Source organism: Pogoniulus pusillus, chromosome 10, assembly GCF_015220805.1.
Source record: "Pogoniulus pusillus isolate bPogPus1 chromosome 10, bPogPus1.pri, whole genome shotgun sequence".
NCBI lineage: Eukaryota > Metazoa > Chordata > Aves > Piciformes > Lybiidae > Pogoniulus > Pogoniulus pusillus.
The window spans coordinates 27686157-27707332 of record NC_087273.1 but is presented as its reverse complement, the minus strand read 5'-3'; the positions used below and the strand labels follow the sequence as shown (position 1 = coordinate 27707332).

At 45.3% G+C, this 21176-nt stretch overlaps 1 protein-coding gene across 1 annotated transcript in view; it reads right to left on the bottom strand.

Annotated features, from left to right (window-relative positions):
* Positions 1-10151: 10151 nt before the first annotated feature.
* GABBR2 (gamma-aminobutyric acid type B receptor subunit 2) overlaps positions 10152-21176 on the bottom strand; it is a 662133-nt gene continuing 651108 nt past the window's right edge. The window contains exon 19 of the mRNA XM_064150058.1: positions 10152-12707. Coding sequence (XP_064006128.1) covers positions 12542-12707 — 166 coding nt within the window. The 3' untranslated portion in view covers positions 10152-12541. The remainder of the gene's footprint in view (positions 12708-21176) is intronic.

The window sequence follows — 21176 nt, the reverse complement described above, 5'->3', positions numbered from 1 at the left end:
GTGCCATGGTCTGGTTGACTGGCTAGGGCTGGGTGCTAGGTTGGACTGGATGATCTTGGAGGTCTCTTCCAACCTGGTTGATTCTATGATTCTAATGTAAAAGAAAAAAGAAATATAGAAGTTAAAAGTAATACAGCGATACAAACCCTACCCTGGACAGCAGAAATGGCCCAGAAAGGCTTTCAAACCAACCACCCACATTCTTTCCACCCCTTCTCTTATCTCAGAATCCCCCTTACATGCAGGGTGAGCTGGAAAAGGGTGGCAAGAGGTGTTAGAAGAAGATCCATTAGTTCAAGTTAATGCAGGTTCAGGTAGAGGAGTTAATACAGCAAGCAGGCAGCCAGAGATTGACCTTATCTTTGTGGCCTTGTTTTCATATGTCTCAGCAGAATGAATGGGCAATATGGACATCACTGTTATTTTCTTTTCACAGCCAGTAATCTAATTTCTCTCATTAAAATATTCCAATTAGCCTCAAACCAGCACACACAGGGAGAAGAGTGAAACATGCCCTTTCCCCACGACTTGACTGGGGAGTCCAGTTAAAAACCAGCTTTCTCTGTGTGTTTAAGAACTAGTGTCTGTAAAAGGTGCATAAGGACTGGTAATGTTCAAGCTTTACACTCCTGCACCTCACCACCCCCCCAGTAATAATAAAAGCCTGAGTATAGCCCAGGCTATTGAAGTATCGAATTGGATTTCATACCTTGAGCCTACTAGGAATTGAGGTCAAAATCTGGAGAAAACTCGAGCCCATTTTCATCACTAGCAACACTGAGGCAGCAAGTGATGGTCTTGGCTTCAGTTCTAACAATTTTAACAGCTTCATTTGTACAGCTAGCTTTGTGGGATGACAGCCACTATCTTTTGCTAGAGGTGCTTGTAGCTGATGCTGAGGTGGACATGTTTTCCTCAGCAGTGACTGCAGCTGAGGCACTTGTTCATTTGCATCTTTATGACTCTCAAGCCATCTTCTTGTATATGTATTTCCCCCTTTGCTCAAATAATGTCTTCCAGGGATCTAAGTACGAAGCCGAAGCAAATTGAAGATGATTTCTTTCCAGTGTTGAGAGTCAGGATGAGTTGTGGATCTTCTGGAATTGTGAATGTAAGGCCTTTAACCCTTATCTCACCACTGCCTCTCTGCTGTCCTAGTGTGAAGCTACTGTCCTTGTACTCTGCCTATTAATGTCAGTGTCTCTCCACTAGACATTCACCAAGGAGAGAGTCAGTCTTTGGAAATGTGGCTGCCTTTAAATGAGTGACTAAGTCTTTGCATCCTTTCACCTTTCTTGAGGAGAAGCTGATCTATGCTCAGTAATTTGCTTCTCTTGGCAGGTCTTTTAGCAGAGCTTATACCTGCAGATGTCCCTCAGAGCACACTCAGGCAGGTGGTCGTAGAGCTGCTGCCTCCCTTGTCTTTATCTCCTTAAGATATCATGGAATCACAGAATGGTTTGAATTGGAAGGCACCTTACAGATCATCTAGTTCCAAAGGCCCTGCCATGGGCAGGGACACCTTCCAGTAAACCAGGTTGCTCAAAGCCTCATCTAGCCTGGTGTTAAACACTTCCAGGGGTGAGGTCTCCACAACTTCTCTGGGCAACCTGCTCCAGTGCCTCTGTACCCTTATTGCAAAGAATTTCTTCCTAATGTCCAACCTAAATCTACCCTACCCTAGTTTAAAACCATTGTCTCTTGTCCTGGCATCATAGGCCTTTATAAAAAGTCTCTCTCCAGCTTTCACGTAGGCTCCCCTCAGGTACTGGAAGGCCACTGGAGGCTGTCCCTGGAGCATTCTCTTCTCTAGGCTGAGCAGACCCAATTCCCTCCACCTCTCCTCACAGAAGAGGTGCTCCAGCCCTTTGATGATCTTCGTAGCCCTTTGGAACCTCTCCAACAGAGCCATGGTCTTCTTGTGTTGAGGTCTCCAGAGCTGGAAGCAGTACCAGATGCCCATGTGAGATCTCACAAGAGCAGAGCAAAGAGGCAGAATCTCCTCCCTTGACCTGCTAACCACCTGACCTGTTGATGAAGCCCAGGATATGTATCATAGTATCATAGTATCATCAGGGTTGGAAGAGACCTCACAGATCATCAAGTCCAACCCTTTACCACAGAGCTCAAGGCTAGACCATGGCACCAAGTGCCACGTCCAATCCTGCCTTGAACAGCTCCAGGGACGGTGACTCCACCACCTCCCCAGGCAGCCCATTCCAGTGTCCAATGACTCTCTCAGTGAAGAACTTTCTCCTCACCTCCAGCCTAAATTTCCCCTGGTGTAGCTTGAGGCTGTGTCCTCTTGTTCTGGTGCTGGCCACCTGAGAGAAGAGAGCAACCTCCTCCTGGCCACAACCGCCCTTCAGGTAGTTGTAGACAGCAATAAGGTCACCCCTGAGCCTCCTCTTCTCCAGGCTGTACAGCTTTTGCATGTTCTACCAGGGTAAAGGAATGGTCAGCTTAAACTGACTGTTGGAACACATAAGTAATACTAACCATGAATTAAATGCTTTTACAAATAGGGCTACATACTTCTTTTGTTAATTCACAGTACTCATACTTTCAGAAACCAGGGTATAGTGAGTAATTTCTATACCATTGGTGGAATTTAGATGCAAGCCATGCTAAATAAATGAATATGGTTGGCTTTTTGGGCTACCAGTACAGTTGCTGGCTCATGTTAAGCTCTTCATCAATCAGTGTCTCCAAATCATTCTCTGCAGGACTGCTCTCAATCCGCTTGTCACTCAGCCTGCATTTGTGCTAGGGATTGCCCCGAACCAGGTACAGGACCTTGCATGTTGCCTTATTGAATGTCATGAAGGTGGCATGGGCCCACCTATCCAGACTGTAAAGGTCCCTCGGGGTGGCATCACTTCCCTCCAGTGAGCCTACTGTAGCACACAGTTTGGAGTCATCAGAGAGCTTGCTGAGGGTGCACTGGGTCCCACTGCCCATGTCAGTACCAGTCCCAGTACCAATCTCTGAGAGACTCCACTCATCATGGGTCTCCATTTGGACATTGAGCCACTGATGGTGACTCTTTGAGAGTGACCTTTTAGTCTTCCTTATCCACCAAGTGTTCCATCAATCACAGAATCATAGAATATTCATGTCTTTCCAATTTAGGCACCAGGATGTCATGTAGGACATTGTCAAATGCTTTGCACAAGTCCAAAGGTTACTTCCATTGTTTTTTTTCCCCTCCCTTATCCATCCATGCAGTGACCCTCTCATAAAGAGCCACTAAATTTGTCAGGCAGGATTTGCCCTTAGTGAAGTCATGCTGATTGCCACCAATCACCTCCTTGTTTTCCATGTGCTCTAGCAGAGTCTTCAGGAGGATCTGCTCCATTAGCTTTCTTTGTTCTTCCAGTCCCTGTCCTTTCCTTCTGCAACTTGGAAGGTGTGATTGAGGCAAAAAAAGGGCACTGAGTATCTCAGCCCTCTCCATATGCTGTGTGACCAGGTCCCCTGTATCATTCCAGAGAGGGCCCACATTTTCCCTGTTCTTCCTCTTGTCACTTACATAAAAGCCTTTCATCTTACCCTTGATGATCCTAGACAGATTTAATTCAATCTGGGCCTTAGCTTTCCTAACCTAATTCCCTGTCTGCTTGGATTTGTATTCCTCCCAGGTTACCTGTCTCTGTTTCCATCCTCTGTAGGCTTTCTTTTTGTAACTCAAAGTGTTCAGCATTGAGAGCAGTGTGTCCAGCAGGGCAAGGGAGGGCATTCTGCCCCTTTATTCTGCTCTCCTCAGACCCCACCTGGAGTCCTGTGTGCAGCTCTGGAGCCCCCAGCACAAGAAGGACATGGAACTGTTTGAGCCAGTCCAAAGGAGGCCACCAAGATGCTTAGAGGGCTGCAGCAGCTCTGCCATGAGTTCAGGCTACAAGAGTTGGGGGTCTGCAGCCTGGAGATGATAAGCCTTTGAGGAGACCTTATAGTGGCCTCCCAGCATCTCCCTGGTCATCCATGCAGGCCTCCTGGCATCCTAGCTCACCTCCTTTGTCAGGATGCATTGTTCCTGGGCTTGGAGGAGGTAATCCTTGAATACTTCCCAGTTCCCCTGGGCCCCTCTCCTCTCCAGTGCTTTATCCCACAGTACCCTACTAAACAGGTCTTTGAGGAGTTCAAAGTCTGCTGTTCTGAAGCTCAGGCTGGTGAGCTTGTTATGTATCCTCCTTGTTGTCCTAAGGGTTATGAATTCAACCATTTCATAGACACTGTAGCCAAGGTTGCCCTTGAACTTCATACTGCACATCAGCCCCTCCTCACCAGTGAGAATGAAGTCCATCATAGTGCCTTTCCTTGTCAGCTCCTTTACCACTTGGAGGAGGAAACTATTATCAATGCATTCCTTCTGGACTGATAATGCCTTCCTCTGCATTTCCTCCAACAGATATTGAGGTGAAATCCCTCATGAAGGTCAGGGCTTGTGAATGTAAAGCTTTTCCTATCTGCCTATAGGGGGCTCATCCACTTGGTTTTTCTGATCATGTGGTCTGTAGCAGACCCCCACTATGATATCACCTGCTCCTGCCTTGCTTTAACCCTTACCCATAAGCTCTCTGTTCCTCATCCTTCCTCAGACAGTATTCCATGGATTCCACCTGGTCACTGATGAGGAGGGTGACAACCTCTCCTCTTCTCCCCTGTCTTTCCTATTCATCCCCACACTCATCAAAGCACCCATCTCACCATGTCTCAGTGATGCCAATATTGTCATAGCCCTGCAGCTGTGTGCACTTCTCTAATTCCTCTGGTTTATTTTCACAGAATCAGAGAATCCCTGAGGAAAAGAACTCTGAGATCATCAAGTCCAGTCTGTTACCTAAGACCACGACAATAGCTAAACCATGCCACCAAGTGCTACATCCAATCTTTTCTTGAAGACCTCCAGGGACAGTGACCCCATCACTTCTCTGGGCAGCCCATTCCAGTGCCTAATCACCTCTTCCATGAGGAAGTGCTTCCTAATACCCAACCTAAACCTTCCCTGGTGCAGCTTCAGACCATGCTGTCTTGTCCTGTGCATGCTACATGCATTAGTATAGAGGCATTTAAACTGGCTCTACATTAAAGCTGACTCACTGGGTAAAACCTCATTCTCATACACTGCAGGTGATCTTTTACTGATCTGTGATCCTTCTCCAGGCCCAGACCCAGGGCATCTATTACAGGCATTGGTCTCAGAGTGGTAGCAGTGATATGGGTTGAGGATGCCCTCCCCCATCAACTGTAGTTTAAAGCTGTCCTTACTAAATTGGCAAGCCTACAACCAAAGATACTCTGGCCCTTCTCTGAGAGGTGCTCCCCATCAGTGCCCAAAGTGAGTCCTGTGGTCTAAGTAACCAAAGCCTTGGCTGTAGCATCACTCCCATCACCATTCATGGATTTTTCCAGATCTGACTGGCTGTTTTGTGCTCTTTATCTTCGACTAGGAGGATGAAAAGGCTACCAATGCTCTGGGGTCCTTCACTGCTGCTCCCAGTGCATTGTAATCTTTCTTCATAGTCTTCAGATTATTTGTGGCTGTATCACTGGCACCCATACGAAGCAGCAACAATGGGGCAGTAGACATAGGGATATAAATAGCTTGATAGTGTCTCAGTTATATCTTTGATGTGAGTCCCAGGTAAGCAGCAGACCTCTCTTAGGACTGAGTCAGCAAATGGGAGCCTCCATGCCGCTTAGAAGAGAGTTGCCTACTACTATCACACTTCACCTTTTCCTGGTCACACTCATTGGTATATGATGAACTCATTGGGTTGCCTCCCAGATGAGTTTCATCTCTGCTGTTTTGTCTGTGGTTCTCTGCTTCAGTCACAACTCTAGTAGGTGATCAAGTGAAGTGTTTCTCAGCTTGGGGGACCAGTTTTACTCTTTGGAGTAGCAAGAGCTGTGCTGGCACTGTGGGGTACAGATGTGCCCAAAGTAACAGGAATGCAGAGTTTCCTGAAGGGAGATGTTCATATGCTGGAAAGGAATGCTCTCTTCTTACAAGAATTCTTCTAGTGTGTATCATCAGTTGATAGCCTATCCAGCAATACTAATTATTTTGTCAGCTAACCTACTTGTTGAGGATGTCAGCTCCCTCCCTCCTGTAGAACAGATGTCTCTATGCCTCTGTCTACTGGGAGGGGGTCTTGGTGTTGGGATATTCTAGAGTAGCCTCAGAGCGGGTAGAGTAGGAGCCACTTGAGTAACACTGCAGCAGAGCAGTTGAATACAGAGCTGTGCATGTGTTTTCTGCAGGATCCTTTCCAGTTTTTAATTTCTGGTTCATGCTCCTTTGTCCTTCAGCCTGGGCAAACAAGCAAGGCTCAGCTATGCAGCCTCAGGATACTGCACTGTGTGCCAGAGAGGGCCAGGGCCAAGGAGAATTAATTATGAGCTGGGGATGGCTTGTGTGTGCATGTCCTTAGAATGGGTCTTGCTTTCAGCTGCTTGACAAATTCCCAAAGCAGGAGGCAGCATGGATGTGTCTGCCTAAGCCCTCAAGGTGTTTCCCAGTTACATTAATGCCAGGCTGCTTGAGTTTGCTCAGTGTTCTGCCAGTGCTCTCTTCAACACAGACACACAGAGTGGCAGCTGCCACTCTCAAGCATGCATCCCACACTGCTCACTGCAGTAGCAGGTAGGTGAGTGCTGTGGGCCCTGAAGTGGTTACAGCTGTAGGTTGCAAGTGTAGTTGAATTATTTTTTTGGCTTAAGTGGCCCCCAGTGCACGTGGACACAGGGCTCTTGCTGCATAATCTCTCTTCACAAGACAAAAGCCTTACTTCCAGCCAGAGCTTGTGTTTGGCAGCTCATGAACTTGCCTATCCTTCATCTTGAAGCTCATGGTCTTCTGGGCTCCTCTCTGTGTACTTCTAGTGCACCAACCTACAGGCTGCTTGACCTGCAGCTGGCACTCCCATCTCCTGCTCCTGCTCTCAGAGCTATTTGACCTCTGCTGAATCTAGCCTCCAAGGTTCTATAATTGGTTTAAATGCCTGTGTGATGTTTGGATCTGATGCCATCAGAGGCATCCACTTTTTTTGGAGGTTGTGAAGGACATGCTCAGTGACTGAAGATGCCTCTACATTTTTCTCCTCCTGACTGCCCTTTATGCTTTCCCTTCATCCAGTCCAATTCAGCACCTCATGACTGGAGTTTAAACCAATTGCAGTTTACAAAGTGAGTGGCTCGAAATGTCTTCAGGTAAGAGGTCTGTGGCAACAGTGATGTGGTGGTACTGCCATCCAGGGTTATCCCTGCCAGTAGTCCAACATAAACTCCATTTGTCTCCTCTCCACCTCTTCCAGTGAAGCCCTGGACTTTCTGTTGCTCCCCTGCAGTGTCTTTTAGTGGTAAGTGCAGCAGTACACTGGCAGAATCCTGGCTGGCTCAAGAGGCAGGGTGCTTTTGAAAGTGCACTCGTGGATAATTTTTGTGCACCTTAAAGTATGGCCATAAGTACTATTCACCACCTGAACAGATGGAAGAGGCAGGCAGGAATTGAGGACCAAACTCAGATAAAAATCACTGTATTAATCCTATCAGTTTTAGGCTGTGAGGAGAAAATCTCTACTAAAGTCAGTGACAGAGGGTGTCAGCTTGAACAGTGAGACTGGCCCATCCTTTGGGTTGTGGTGTGACAGCACAGCAAATCCCTCCCGATATTCACAGGCTGCTGTGGAAGTTCTGAGACAGGTGTTGTTGGGCTTACTTCCAGCAGCCAGGCAAGCCTGAGCATAAAGGAATGCAAACAGTAATCCAGTCTCAGAGAGAACAGGCACACCATACTGGGGACTCGTAATGAACAAACAAGTTCCCAAAAGACCAGAAAAGATTGGATTACAAACCTTTAAAAAAGGTGTTATGGTGTTCTAGCTTTTAAAAGAAAAATAAAAGTGAAGAAGAGCTTTTCTTGCTCTTCCCTTAGCATCAGTTTCATCATTTGAAAGAAGTGTTTACAACATTAGCAAACTTCCATGGATTCAATAGCATTTTAATGACTTCATAGGAAGTGTATTCACCCTGACTGTGGAAGCTCACCAGTTTAAGCAAACTGGCTTGCCTGACATGCCCACCATCTTTTCCCCTTATTTTTTAATTTTTCCTTTTCCTCATAAGGCAATGCTTTGCTTGATTTCTGCCTTCCTATCACTCTTGAGCAACTCTAAGTAGTCATGTCTTCTCACTGAATATAGTTTTCACAGTAATGTCATTCTAGAGTTACTTCCATTCTTGAATGAGCTTAGATGTGTCTGTCTGAGATTCTTCTGGCACCTGGTATACTGTACTACAATCCACAGTCAATGCTGCTATGTCTTCATTGGTATTTTCTCTTTTGCATGTGTTCAGCCAGGGTAGGTATAGGCTGGATATTAGGAAGAGGTTCTTCACAGAGAGTGTGGTTTCCCATTGGAATGGGCTGCCCAGGGAGGTGGTGGAGGCACCGTCCCTGGGGGTCTTCAAGAAAAGCCTGGATGAGGCACTTAGTGCCATGGTCTAGTTGATTGGATAGGGCTGGGTGCTAGGTTGGCCTGGATGATCTTGGAGATCTCTTCCAACCTGGCTGATTCTATGATTCAGTGGGACCACTAAGTTGTATCAGAAATCTAGGGAGAAAAAATATTTGTGGTGGCTCTGAATTGCCTCATCTTGGGCTTTATGTCATTTTGTGCTGACTTAAGGATGCTCTGCACTTTGGCCACAACAACCCCAAGCAGCGCTACAGGCTGGGGACAGAGTGGCTGGAGAGCAGCCAGGAAGGAAGGGACCTGGGGGTACTGGTAGATAGTAGCTGAACATGAGCCAGCAGTGCGTCCAGGTGGCCAAGAGAGCCAATGGCATCCTGGCCTGTATGAGAAACAGTGTGGCCAGTAGGAAAAGGGAGGTTATTCTTCCCCTGTACTCAACACTGGTCAGGCCACACCTTGAATATTGTGTCCTGAAGGGAGGTTGTAGCCAGGTGGGGGTTGGTCTCTTCTCCCAGGCAACCAGCAACAGAACAAGGGGACACAGTCTCAAGTTGTGCTGGGGGAAGTATAGGCTGGATGTTAGGAGGAAGTTCTTGCCAGAGAGAGTGATTGGCATTGGAATGGGCTGCCCAGGGAGGTGGTGCAGTCACTGTCCCTAGAGGTGTTCAAGAAAAGCCTGGATGAGGCACTTAGTGCCATGGTCTAGTTGACTGGCTAGGGCTGGGTGCTTGGTTGGACTGGATGATCTTGGAGGTCTCTTCCAACCTGGTTGATTCTGTGATTCTGTGCTTCTGTTGAAAAGCAAACATGCTCTTTCTTCTAGCTGGCTTCTTGCACTAACACTAACACTCTCACTCTCCTCTTCTGCCATGAAGAAGAATCTGGTTTAGAACACAAAATTCACCACTTGCATGTAACTGGATTGAGAGGTTTAGTGTTTGCCTTCATGAATTATTATTCTTAGAAATTTCTGATTTGCTCAAGCAGAGATTTTACTAGAGCTGGAAGATCTAGTAGAACAAGAGGACACAGTCTCAAGTTGTGCTGGGGGAAGTATAGGCTGGATGTTAGGAGGAAGTTCTTGCCAGAGAGAGTGATTGGCATTGGAATGGGCTGCCCAGGGAGGTGGTGGAGTCACCGTCCCTGGAGGTGTTCAAGAAAAGACTGGATGAGGCACTGGTCTAGTTGACTGGCTAGGGCTGTGTGATAGGTTGGACTGGATGATCTGGGAGGTCTCTTCCAACCTGGTTGATTCTATGATTCTATGATCAGCTCAACTTCAGTATTTTATGTGAACTAGTGAAGTCTTTCTTTTTTTCTCCTAAACTGACACTCTCTATTGCAATAGAGAACAGTCCATGTATAGAAAAAGTCTGATTTGGACATAAACATTCAGCAAATTTTTGTTTCTTTTTCCCATTTGAAAAAGGGCTTGGACTTCACTCATTAGTACTGCAGTGTTTGTACTTCAGGGCAGAATCTCCTCTAGTTTCTGTAGATGTGGACTTTTTAACTACTAGGATGTGTATTTGAACTTCTGCTACAAGGTGATATGGCAGTAGGATTCCTCCTTCTCCAGGGAGGCTTTCACACAAATGTATGTGGTTACATATATACACATTTGCATACACATTACAAATGGTTTTGCTTTGGGGGCAGTGAGACCAACAAAGCTAGGGTTTTATATATTTTATTCATAAAAACAGATTTGCAACAATTTATTAAAAATTGATCTCATGCAGTATAAGGTTATACAAGAAATTCTTCATTTACATTTTATTCTGGCAGTTCCAGTCTAGTTTAAAGCATTTGTGCACTAACATCATTGGAAAATGCCATTGGGGCACAGCCTCTTCATAAATTTACAGTACATTTTTGCTGCAGTATAAAAAGAACAGAAACATTAAATAGCTATGTTCACTTGGTTGGTCTTGTTATCTGCAGTAAAGTGGGGGGGAAAAAAAAGAACCCACCAAAAAAAAAAAGAAACCCAACAACAAAAAAAAAAAAGTTATGGGATAAACTACAGTATCATTGAGACAAAGAATGTACTGCATGGTTTAAACCTAATAAACATCACACAGTCAGTATTCACGAAGTTACAGACACACACACACACACACACTCACCTCCAATGGTCCGATACTTCTGTTTGTTTGCTTGTTTCTTTTTCCTGCTAAGTTGGAGTAATATTTCTACAGAGATCTTTGTGTACACATTATATACAGTATTGTCATTTTCTTTTTTTTTTTTTTAAATTAACATTCCTTTTAAAATAAACCAGGCCCTGATGATAGTAATAAAGCAAGAGAATACTGTCAACACACATTGAGTGACAACGTCAGTGTTTAGTGCTTAAACAGAGTAATGAGTTCTATTTTATCTGTGTTTATACTTACATGTTTTTGTTCTAAAAGCTACAGATATTTCCATAACCTCTCTTACTGTATGTGCCAAGTGAAATATTTTGTGATGCTCCTGATTGTAAGATTCAGATACATATTCATATTGGTTTTGGCCACTATGAGGTGTGTTTTATTTTTAATGGACATTTATGCTAGCTTCTTAAGTCCCTCAGCTAATGAACCTCTTCAGCTGTGGTTCAGTCATTGCTGATCCACAAAGCTTTGCAGGAGCGCCGTTGGAAAGGTTTGGTCTGAGGTGCACAGGTGTTGGTCAAAGAAAACTGAGAGCCTACTGGGTGCTTCACGTATTTCCCCCCACCCCCCCTTCTCTTAGCAATCAGCCCTGGCAGTGAGGTATCACATTTACAGCCCTTTGGGAAAAAAAAGCTGCATGTGTGTCTCACCTGTGCTTGAGGGTTTGGCTCTAGAGCTGGTCCAGATGGTATGCCACTATCATTCCTCCTAATTACTTTGGTTCAGGGGATGGAGCTAAAAACTGCTGTTTTTTTCACAGTCCTTTTAGGATTCAGATAAGATATTCTACTGGTAAACTTGATGTGTCCTCTCTATTGCCCACTACAACTGTCACACACTCAAGTACAAAGCAAACAGTGTATATTCACATTTATGTGCTCTGCAGGCTTTGCCTACAGCAACAAAACACTGTGCCCCTAACCCCTCCCCCCCCAAGTCCACTAAATTAATTTTATTGTAATTATGTGTGAGATAATTCAAACAAACTATGAAAAACGATCTGTCCTGTGACATTAAGACTCTACTCCCCATCTGCCCTCAGTTCCTTGAGTCATCAGCCCTAAGACTTTTCCAGCCAGTTGAGCACATTACAGTTGGTGGCGTTCTGAAATAAGCGCAGCAACTTTGCTGCAATGAGGCTGCAGATGGTCAGCAGTCACTACCATCATCCCTGCAGAGGGGTGAAGGGCTCTGCTTCCAACCAGCAGCTCTCCAGCTGGTAACAACTCAAGAGCTGGAGCTTCAGCCTCTGCTTGAGTTTCACGTAGAGCTGCAAGTCAGAGAACCCTGCTCACAGCATTACAGAGTCTCAATGGCACCTGAGACATAACTTCTCATCTTCCTCCTTTCTTACTGAACATCATCCCTGAAATGAAAACAAGCAAGACTAACCAGTGCAGAACGTTTCCAGCAAGTTAACACAACTCTTGTAAAAATGAGCATATCTTTCTCAATAAATATGGTATAGCTTAACCATGGTATTTTCCTTACACGGATACAGTATAGAATTGCATGTTCTCAGCAGCCACATAAATCCCAGTGACATTTGAGTGTTGGGTTTGCTTGTTCGTTCGTTTTTAATTTCCTAGTGTCTTTTTTTTTTTGCAAGATCCATTATTTCCCAGCCTCCTTGGTGCCAGTAGAAATTTGGGAAGAAATGTTTTTCAATGACTTCTACATGAAGAAATAAAAACTCCATGAATAAGGCTACAGATCAAACTCCTCACGTCCTTCTGCCTTGCCTTCCCACATGAGTTACACGAGCACTCCTGTGACGATGGCCTCAGTGGTAGTTCCTCTGCGGTAAGAGCCAATGTTATATGTTTGTAGCAGAGTTCTAGGTCAGATGTTTAGTCCAGTCATTGAGTACATAAAAACAGTTCAGGAAGCACTGATCTCCCTTTCCTACAGCCCCGAAACCATTACTCGGAAGGAAGGTGGCACATGTCTGTGCCGAGGACTGGCACTGGGGCTTACGCACGGACTGGCACAGCTCGCGTCAACTCCTCCTATGGATGGCAAGTAGGCATGATGAAGAATGGGCAGCTGCAAAGACAGCCGTCGCTGTATGCTGTGAGACAGAGGAAGAGGAGCATTAGTCAAGAAGAAAAAGCAATATGTTACAAGTTCTCATGTTGCTGCAAGGATCTTTTCCGTGCCTGCTGCTGTGATAGAGAGGGTTAATGCCAAGAACATTACACTTGCTGCTGTTGAGCTATGCCACTGTGGTGTTATTTCCCCTTGGGGAGTTTTTTTAACAGGCTAGACATGACAAAGGAATCTGGGGGTGCATTGGCAGCATCCTACAACCTCCTGGAGTTCCCAGGCACTTTCAGAGTAATTGTTAGACTGCTAATGTTGTAAAAAGTTAAACATGCAATGAAAGCATGTGCTTTAGCAACCCCCACCCCAGCTGGATGCAGAGCCTCAGCTAACTGCATACACATGCACAAGGTCACAGGATGAATTTTAAGCCATGCACCACTTGGCACAAGGATGTTACAAATAAGGATGCATTTTTGTAACTCCATCTAAGGCAAACATAGGTGCATGGAGGGAATGTGCAAACTGAGGAATTTGGACTGATGGCTTTTTCCAAGCAGTTTGCCTTTGCAGCCAAGGTCTGTGTTTTTGAGGTGCTGAATGCTGTTGAGTTCCTGTCATCAGTTCTGTGGGACTGTGCTGGCACTCTAAAAGAAGTAAAACCTACCACCTACACCAAAATCCAGTGTTTAGGAAACCAACATCCCATATCCAACTTTGCAAGCAGACCTACAACATCATAGCTGGTTGGGCTTTGTTTTGCTTTGGTTTTTTTTAAAGAACCATTAAACTGCAATCCCAAGCACACCTCCAGGTTGGGTGGTGAATGGCTGGAGAGTAGCCCTAAGGAAAAGGACCTGGGGGTCTGGGTTGATGAAAAGCTGAACATGGGCCAGCAGTGTGCGTGCACAGCCCAGACAGCAACTGTGTGCTGGGCTGCAGCAAGAGCAGTGTGGCCAGCAGGGCAAGAAAGGGCATTCTGTCCCACTACTCTGCTCTCCTGAGACCCCACCTGGAGAACTGTGTGCAGTTTTGGAGCCCCCAACACAAGAAAGACATGGAACTGCTGGAACCAGTCCAGAGGAGGCCACAGAGATGATCAGATGCCTGGAGCAGCTCTGCTATGAGGACAGGCTATGAGAGTTGGGGCTCTGCAGCCTGGAGAAGAGAAGGCTTTGAAGAGACCTTATAGTATCCTTCCAGTATCTGAAAGGGGCCTACAGGAACGCTTGGGAGGGACTATTTGCAAGGTCTTGTAATGACAGGACAAGGGGTAATGGGTTTAATCTGGAAGAGGGGAGATTCAAACTAGATGTTAGGAAGAAGTTCTTTCCAGTGAGGGTGGTGAGACACTGGCACAGGTTGTCCAGGGAGGTTGTGGCTGCTCCCTCCCTGGAGGTGTTTAAGGCCAGGTTGTAGGAGGCCTTGAGAGTCCTGTTCTAGTGGGAGGTGTCCCTGCTTATGGTGGGGGATTGGAACTGGATGATCTTTGAGGTTCTTTTCAACCTAAACCATTCTATGATTCTATGAAACTGTGCTCACAGGCAGCTCCACTGACCCCTTTCCATGGAGAAGACTGTCATGGGACAGTGTGGCCAGTAGGTCAAGGGAGGTTATACTCAGCACTGGTCAGACCACACCTTGAGTACTGTGTCCAGTTCTGGGCCCCTCAATTCAAGAAGGATGTTGAGGTGCTGGAATGTGTCCAGAGAAGGGCAACAAAGCTGGTGAGGGGCCTGGAGCACAAATCCTATGAGGAGAGGTTGAGGGAGCTGGGCCTGTTTAGCCTGGAGAAGAGGAGGCTCAGGGGTGATCTTATTACTGTCTACAACTACCTGAAGGGACATTGTAGCCAGGTGGGGGGTGGCCTCTTCTCCCAGGTAACCAGCAATAGAACAAGGGGACACAGTCTCAAGTTGTGCCAGAGTAGGTATAGGCTGGATGTTAGGAAGAAGTTCTTCACAGAGAGAGTGATTGGCATTGGAATGGGCTGCCCAGGGAGGTGGTGGAGGCACCGTCCCTGGGGGTCTCCAAGAAAAGACTGAATGAGGCACTTAGTGCCATGGTCTAGTTGATTGGATAGGGCTGGGTGATAGGTTGGACTAGATGATCTTGGAGGTCTCTTCCAACCTGGTTGATTCTATGATTCTATGACATGGGCACTGCTACCCCCATACTGGGGATATAATGGCACTTTGCAAGAAGTCAAAATCTACCTGAAGTTTACAGTGATTAAGATGTTATCACACCAAGATTGCTTCTGCATTTGGAGATATACGCTCCTGAAGCTCTGAGAAAGATTACAGATGTCAAAGTAACAGAGCTGAAGCAAAGACCACCTTTTTGATTCGAGGAGAATCAAATGCCCATACAAAGCATTGTATCAGTTCAACAGAGTTTTAAATGTATACTTCCCTGTTATGTGATATAATGACTGTGTGCAGATGGGCCTTTATAAGAAGTGCATGCTTGAATGCCTGCCTCTGCACAGCTTTTCTGATTTGAGCACTTCCTTTGTGCTAGGAAGCAGAGACAGCTCCCAAGGCATTGCTCGTGGGCCCAAGCAGTGTAGCTTTCAAGTTCATATGGAAAGAAATGTAATGCTGCTTTTCTTCAGTTTCCTCCCTACAACAAAAGCTTGTTTATACAGAGATGTGGTGGAAATAGTTGTGGCCTGTCTAGCAAGGAAAATTGTTCTCATTTCCCCAAGCCCCAAGCTCCTTTTAAAAGTCTGATGAAATATTAATCCACAGTGTTGACGATGGTAGTGCTGGCAATAGGTTCTGGGGACCACGCAAAATCCATTCACTATGATTCTGCTGCTGTGCCCGACTCTTTCTGGTGCTATCAATGAAATCAGGCCTCGTTCCCAAGGAGTGCAGAGGTGGCATGGATAGCTGCTTCCATGTGCTGAATCCTTATGAGCCTGGCACTGCAGATTGTCATTCTGTCTCTTGCTGCAGGGTCAAATGTGGGATTGCCCATGCTTATTTTCCCACCGGAGGAAATGCTCACTTTGTTCAGCTCTTACAGACTTCTCATTAAAGAGCTTTTTAAAAGCTATTCCAAGAGAATCCAGTTGCATAATCAAGTGAATGGGGTTTTTTTCCACACTCATTTGAGTGTTAGCCATACCATGGACAAAGCATGTTTATTTGGTTGTGCCAACGGTGGCTGCAGTGGGTGGCAAACTCTGTTTTAATTGTACTTGGAGTTTATTTTCACTTGAAAACTTAGTCTTAGTTCCTGGAATTGGGGTGGAGGACTGCAGCCTGGAGACTCACACACAATTAAGATTTTAGGCAAAGTTCTTAGGGGGAAAGCCAAACCAAGTAACAAAATCCAAACAGAACTACTATTTACTGATTAAGCAAAAGCAGATCCTGTACCTTGCCTCAGTTTGCTGCCGCTGGGTTTTTTTGTTGGGGGGGGTTCTTTTTGGGTTCTGTTTGTTTATTTGTGGGGTTTTTTGGGTGTGTGTGTGTTTTATTTGTTTGTTTTGTTTGGGTTTGATTTTTTTTCCCTCCAATATCAGTGTTTTCTCCATTCACCTACCCCTGCTATATTCTGTCAGTTCTTCTGGGGCAACCTTTGGTGTCAGTGCAGGCTATGGAATGAAGAGATTGAGAACAGCCCTGCGGAGAAGGATTTGCAGGTACTGGTGTGTGAAAAGCTGGCCATGAGCTATCAAAATGAATTCACAGCCTAGATGGTAGACAGTGTCCTGAGCAGCATGACAAAAGAAAAGTGGTCAAGGAACATGATATTGCCCCTCTACTCTGCTCTGGTGATACCCCATCTGAAGTATTGTGTTGAGGTCTGGGATCTCCAGAGTGGGTTCACAGCAAGTCTACAAAAAGTCTTTCAGTACTTGAAGGGAGCTTTTAAGTAGGACCTGTAGCAATAGGACACAGAGCAATGGTTTAAAACTCAAATAGGTAGATTTAAATTAGATATAAAGATGAAATTGTTTACAACACTGCAACAAGTTTCCCAGAGAGATGGTAGATGCTCTATTCCTGGAAACATTCTAGGTCAGGTTGGATGGGGCTCTGAGCGAGTTGATCTAGTTAAAGATGTCCCTGCTTCATGTAGGGGGGGGTTGGACTATGTGACTTTCAAAGGACTAGATGCCAAAACATAGATACAGATATAGTCAAATGTTTTAAGGAGGGAATGGTTAGTATAAATGGCTTTAGAATCACAGACAATCACTGAGGGATGTGGAAAGGAAAGGTGTTGCCACTCACCAAGGTACTGTGTTAGAACAGGGTATTATCCTCAGTATGTTTGCACACAACACAGCATCGGGTGGGCCTGTCAAGTCTGCTAGAGGAGAAGGAAGCTCTGCCAGGGGGTCTGGAGAGGCTAGATCAATGGGCTAAGGCCAACTGTATGCCATTCAACATGGTCAAGTGCCAGGTCCTGCACTTTGGTCACACAACCCCCATGCAATGCTACAGTGTCTGGGAAGAGTGTCTTGAAAGTTACTTGGCAGAGAGAGAACTGGGAGTACTGGTTGACTGAGGACTGAACATGAGCCAGCAGTGTGCTCAAGTAGCCAAGAAGGCCAACAGCATCCTGGTCTGTATCAGAAACAGTGTGGTCAGTAGGACCAGGGAAGTGATCTTACTGGTGAGGCCACACCTTGAATACTGTGCTCAGTTTTGGGCCCCTAACTACAAGGACATTTTGGTCCTGGAGCATGTCCAGGAAAGGGCAATGAGGTCGGTGAGTGGACTTGAACACAAGTCCTGTGAGGAGTGGCTGTGGGAGCTGGGGTTGTTCAGCTTGGAGAAGAGGTGGCAGAAGGGAGACCTCTACAACTACCTGAAAGGAAGTTGTAGTGAGGTGGGGGCTGGCTTCTTCTCCCAGGTAACAAGTGATAGGACAAGAAGATGGTTCTGTGATTCTGTGATGATGTGTAATCTGTCTAAGCATTCAGGGATCATTTCTGTCAATTATTCAGCCCATTAATAATGTAGATTTTTAGCAATTGCTGAGAAGTTGGAGAAGTTCTAAAGCAAAACATTGCACTAGCAAGTAAACTAATCATCCTAAATCCACTGTATTTTAATGTTATTTTGAGTAGGATAATGGACAGACTAATATGAACCACTGTCAGTGAAGAAACTGAACATCAGAGACATGTTCATGCTGGAGCATGTGACTTTAAGGCAATAATTCAGTCATAACCAACTTTGTTAATGAGAACTTTTGGTTACAAGAACTGATGTAACTGGCTCCAGCAGGGCATTTGAATTTCTTTTAAGTGTTGCTAAAAGCAAATCTTTAGCTCAAAAAAAACCCCAACCCAAACCAAAACAAAGAAAAAACAACCCCAAAATCAAGGTGGTTTCTGTTGTAAGGGTTACAGGTGGATTAGGTGTTCTCAAGGGTTTAGTGAGGTCCTGCAGAAATCCATTACTCAGAGATCTGGAAAACTGTTAGATATTGTTGCTGTTAAAATGGGAATGGTATAAATTTCAAGAAAGCCAAAACCTAACTCATGAAATGTCGGTCAAATACGAGATGAGACAGTGCTAAGCAGGAATGAAGGTGCACAGAAAAGTGTCTCTAAGGGTCACAGAAGAGATACTATTGAGTGTACTTACGTGGGCATCATGCAGATAACCTGACTGGTGTGATCTTTCCTTAAGTAAGTAGGACTGCCCAGCAGGAAAGAGTTAACTTTCCATGAGAGGCACCTGGCTGACTGGGAAATGAACTGTTCTACCTGTCCTAAACAGGTTCAAACTGCTCTCTGGAGTTGAGATGAACTTGCATGGTGCAGCTTCCATCCATGTAGCTAAACTGCCCCCAGAGAAGGTTTCTGAACACCACACTGTGTCTGAGTATTACACAGGAGTGCACCACTTGATGTACCTGTGCTAGGGAGTACACTGAAAAGCACCATGGAAAATCAAAGTGCAGGGCTCGAGCCTGTGCAGCAGCCCTGCTTTGCTGCCATGGAAGTGTTAACTTGTACTGTGTAGTAAGTATGAAGAGGGGATAAAGCAGTCAGCACTCAGGTTTTGGTCCTCGTATCTGACTGGGTATGTCCAACTTTACATGGCACTGTAGATAACCTACCAGGTCCTGCCCAGCAGGAAAGGGAGTAAAGAGGCAAAGAAAAACTGTGCTTCATCTATATTTATGCTCTAAGGCTGCCTTCCAGTCATACAGATTGGAAGACATCAGGTCTCTTGGGTGCTGGAATGTTTCTCTTTGCTACAGCCATTAGAGAGTTAACATTTTTGGAGGTGAATGATTCTCTTTACATTCTCCTTTCATAGCTCTGTGGGAAGGAGGAACTCTTTTTCAGACTAACCTTCTTTGTGATTTGTGTTCTCGAATAAGGAATAGGTTCAGCAGACTGCGTGACCACCTCTCTGCCAGTTGCTCACACAGAGCAGTGAAATGCAGTGAAATGCATTTCACATGAAGTGAAATGAGATGAGAAAGAGGAGGCACAAACTACAGTTTGCCTCTAACTCTTTTTTTTTTTTTTTGGACCAATGTGATGCATTTGTTAACTGTGGAAGGTCAGGAGTGCTGCCAGACGTGATGGAAAAACCCCTATGTGTGAAGAAAGATACTCTTAGAGAGCACAGAGTGTGCAAAGAGGCAATGTCTTATGAAAGAGGAAATCACAAAACCCTAGTCCTGAACATGGATACACTTCTCCTCTTTCAAAGGTCCACTGTGCCTGGAGTGTGTGGTTCTGGTACCCAAACTGCCACTGCATCCTCAGGGGACGCACTGACCCTTGCACTTGGCACGGTCACATCTCTGCAAGTGCCGAATGACTCTCTTTTGACTTAGCAGGACTTTATTAATTGCTTTCCATAAATGTCAGTGACTGTTCAGATTTGTACTGACCTGCTTGTTAAGACCTTTAGGAAATCTGAGTCTTCTGATCAGTTACCGCTAGCCCAGAGGAAGCTCTGTCATCACCAAATGATTTTCTGTATTAAATCTGTTTTGGGACAAGTGGATTATCTGAGTACCTGTGTTTCTCTTAGCATCCCTTTTAATGTAAGGGGGCCATGTGTGGATGAGGCTACCTTCACACTACATTATTTCTGACAAACCATGCTGCAAAAAGACAGAACTCTAACAGCCATGCATTAGAGCACTCTAATGACCCCATGGAGTCATGAAAGCTTTCTAGTGAGAGCTCTGCTTTTGTCAAATAACCAGATTTCTGATGCTAGGGGCTTTTTTTGTTGCATACGTGTGCATGTGTGTACATATTAGCTCCCACGCAGGTTTGGGTTGAAGGGTTTTTTGAGTGCAAGTTGAGTGCAAGGGCAGAGTTACAAACCCATGTGTTTTCCTGCACCAGGTAGTACAGGCAGTAACTGCTATCTGAAATCAGGTTTGCTATCACTGACATAAGAAGTGACTGATTTTTGGTAACTTGTTTAATTTATTCTGCTTTAAAATAAGGTTTTAAGCTGCCTATGTACAAACCACGAGTCAAGCAGCTATTAGTTTAGCACCCAATGAAGTAGTGGCCAGGTAACCAGGCTGTTGTGTGGAAATGGCTGATCCAGGGATAAACAAGCACAGTGCTTCTCTGAGCTCTCTGACCCACAGCAGGTCCTGCTGAGTTGGTAGAGGGTAGTGTGTGATTTTATTATATAAGTTCCTAGAGAGAAAAGCTGATGCCATAAGACTCTTTTCCCTCCATTAATCTAGCAAGTGCTTTGTGCCACTTTTTCCTTCTAGCTGCAGCATTGTTTCTAAGGGTTTGGGCTTTCCTACGCCAAAACTCAGGTCCAGCTGCTATGGCAACATTGGAAAGCCCTCAGACTGTTTTTAATTCTCAGCTAGCTTACAACTAAAAGAGAACAAAATGGCTACGTACACCATGAACCCCTCTGGCTGGTGTATGGAAGGACTTGGACTTTTGACAATGGTCATCCCTAACATACATTGATGGTTGGGCACAGCTTGTCCTGTAAGTCTCTGCACTAACCTTAGACATGATTTTATGGATGCCTCATCCATGGAAACAATGCCAGGCTGGATGGGGCTCTGAGGAACCAGATCTAATAATTTCCCTGCTCTCTGCAGGGGAGTTTGACTAGATGACCTTTAAAGATCCCTTCCAATCCAAACCATTCTATGATTCTATGATATAAAAGAAGCATGTTAGATTGTCTTTGGGGCATTTTAGCATCTAGTGCCCCTGATATCCTTTAAATTTTATGGGGACCATGAGCAGGCAGGTATCACAGTACAGTGTTGCTGTGCTATGCTACCCACTGGTACATCAGGAGCTGCTGCTGCTGGTCCAGGCTCTCTCTGTATCTAGGGCTGGGTGAAAGGGTTTAGAGTGAAGGTCTTCCCATGAAAATACATGAAAGATAAATATGGGATTGCTGAAATATAATAATTTGAATTAAGATCTTATCAGCAAGGCATCTGGCATCCAGGATGTGATCTGTGGCTAACACAGTAGAATGTGTGTGCTCAAGCACATGCATAC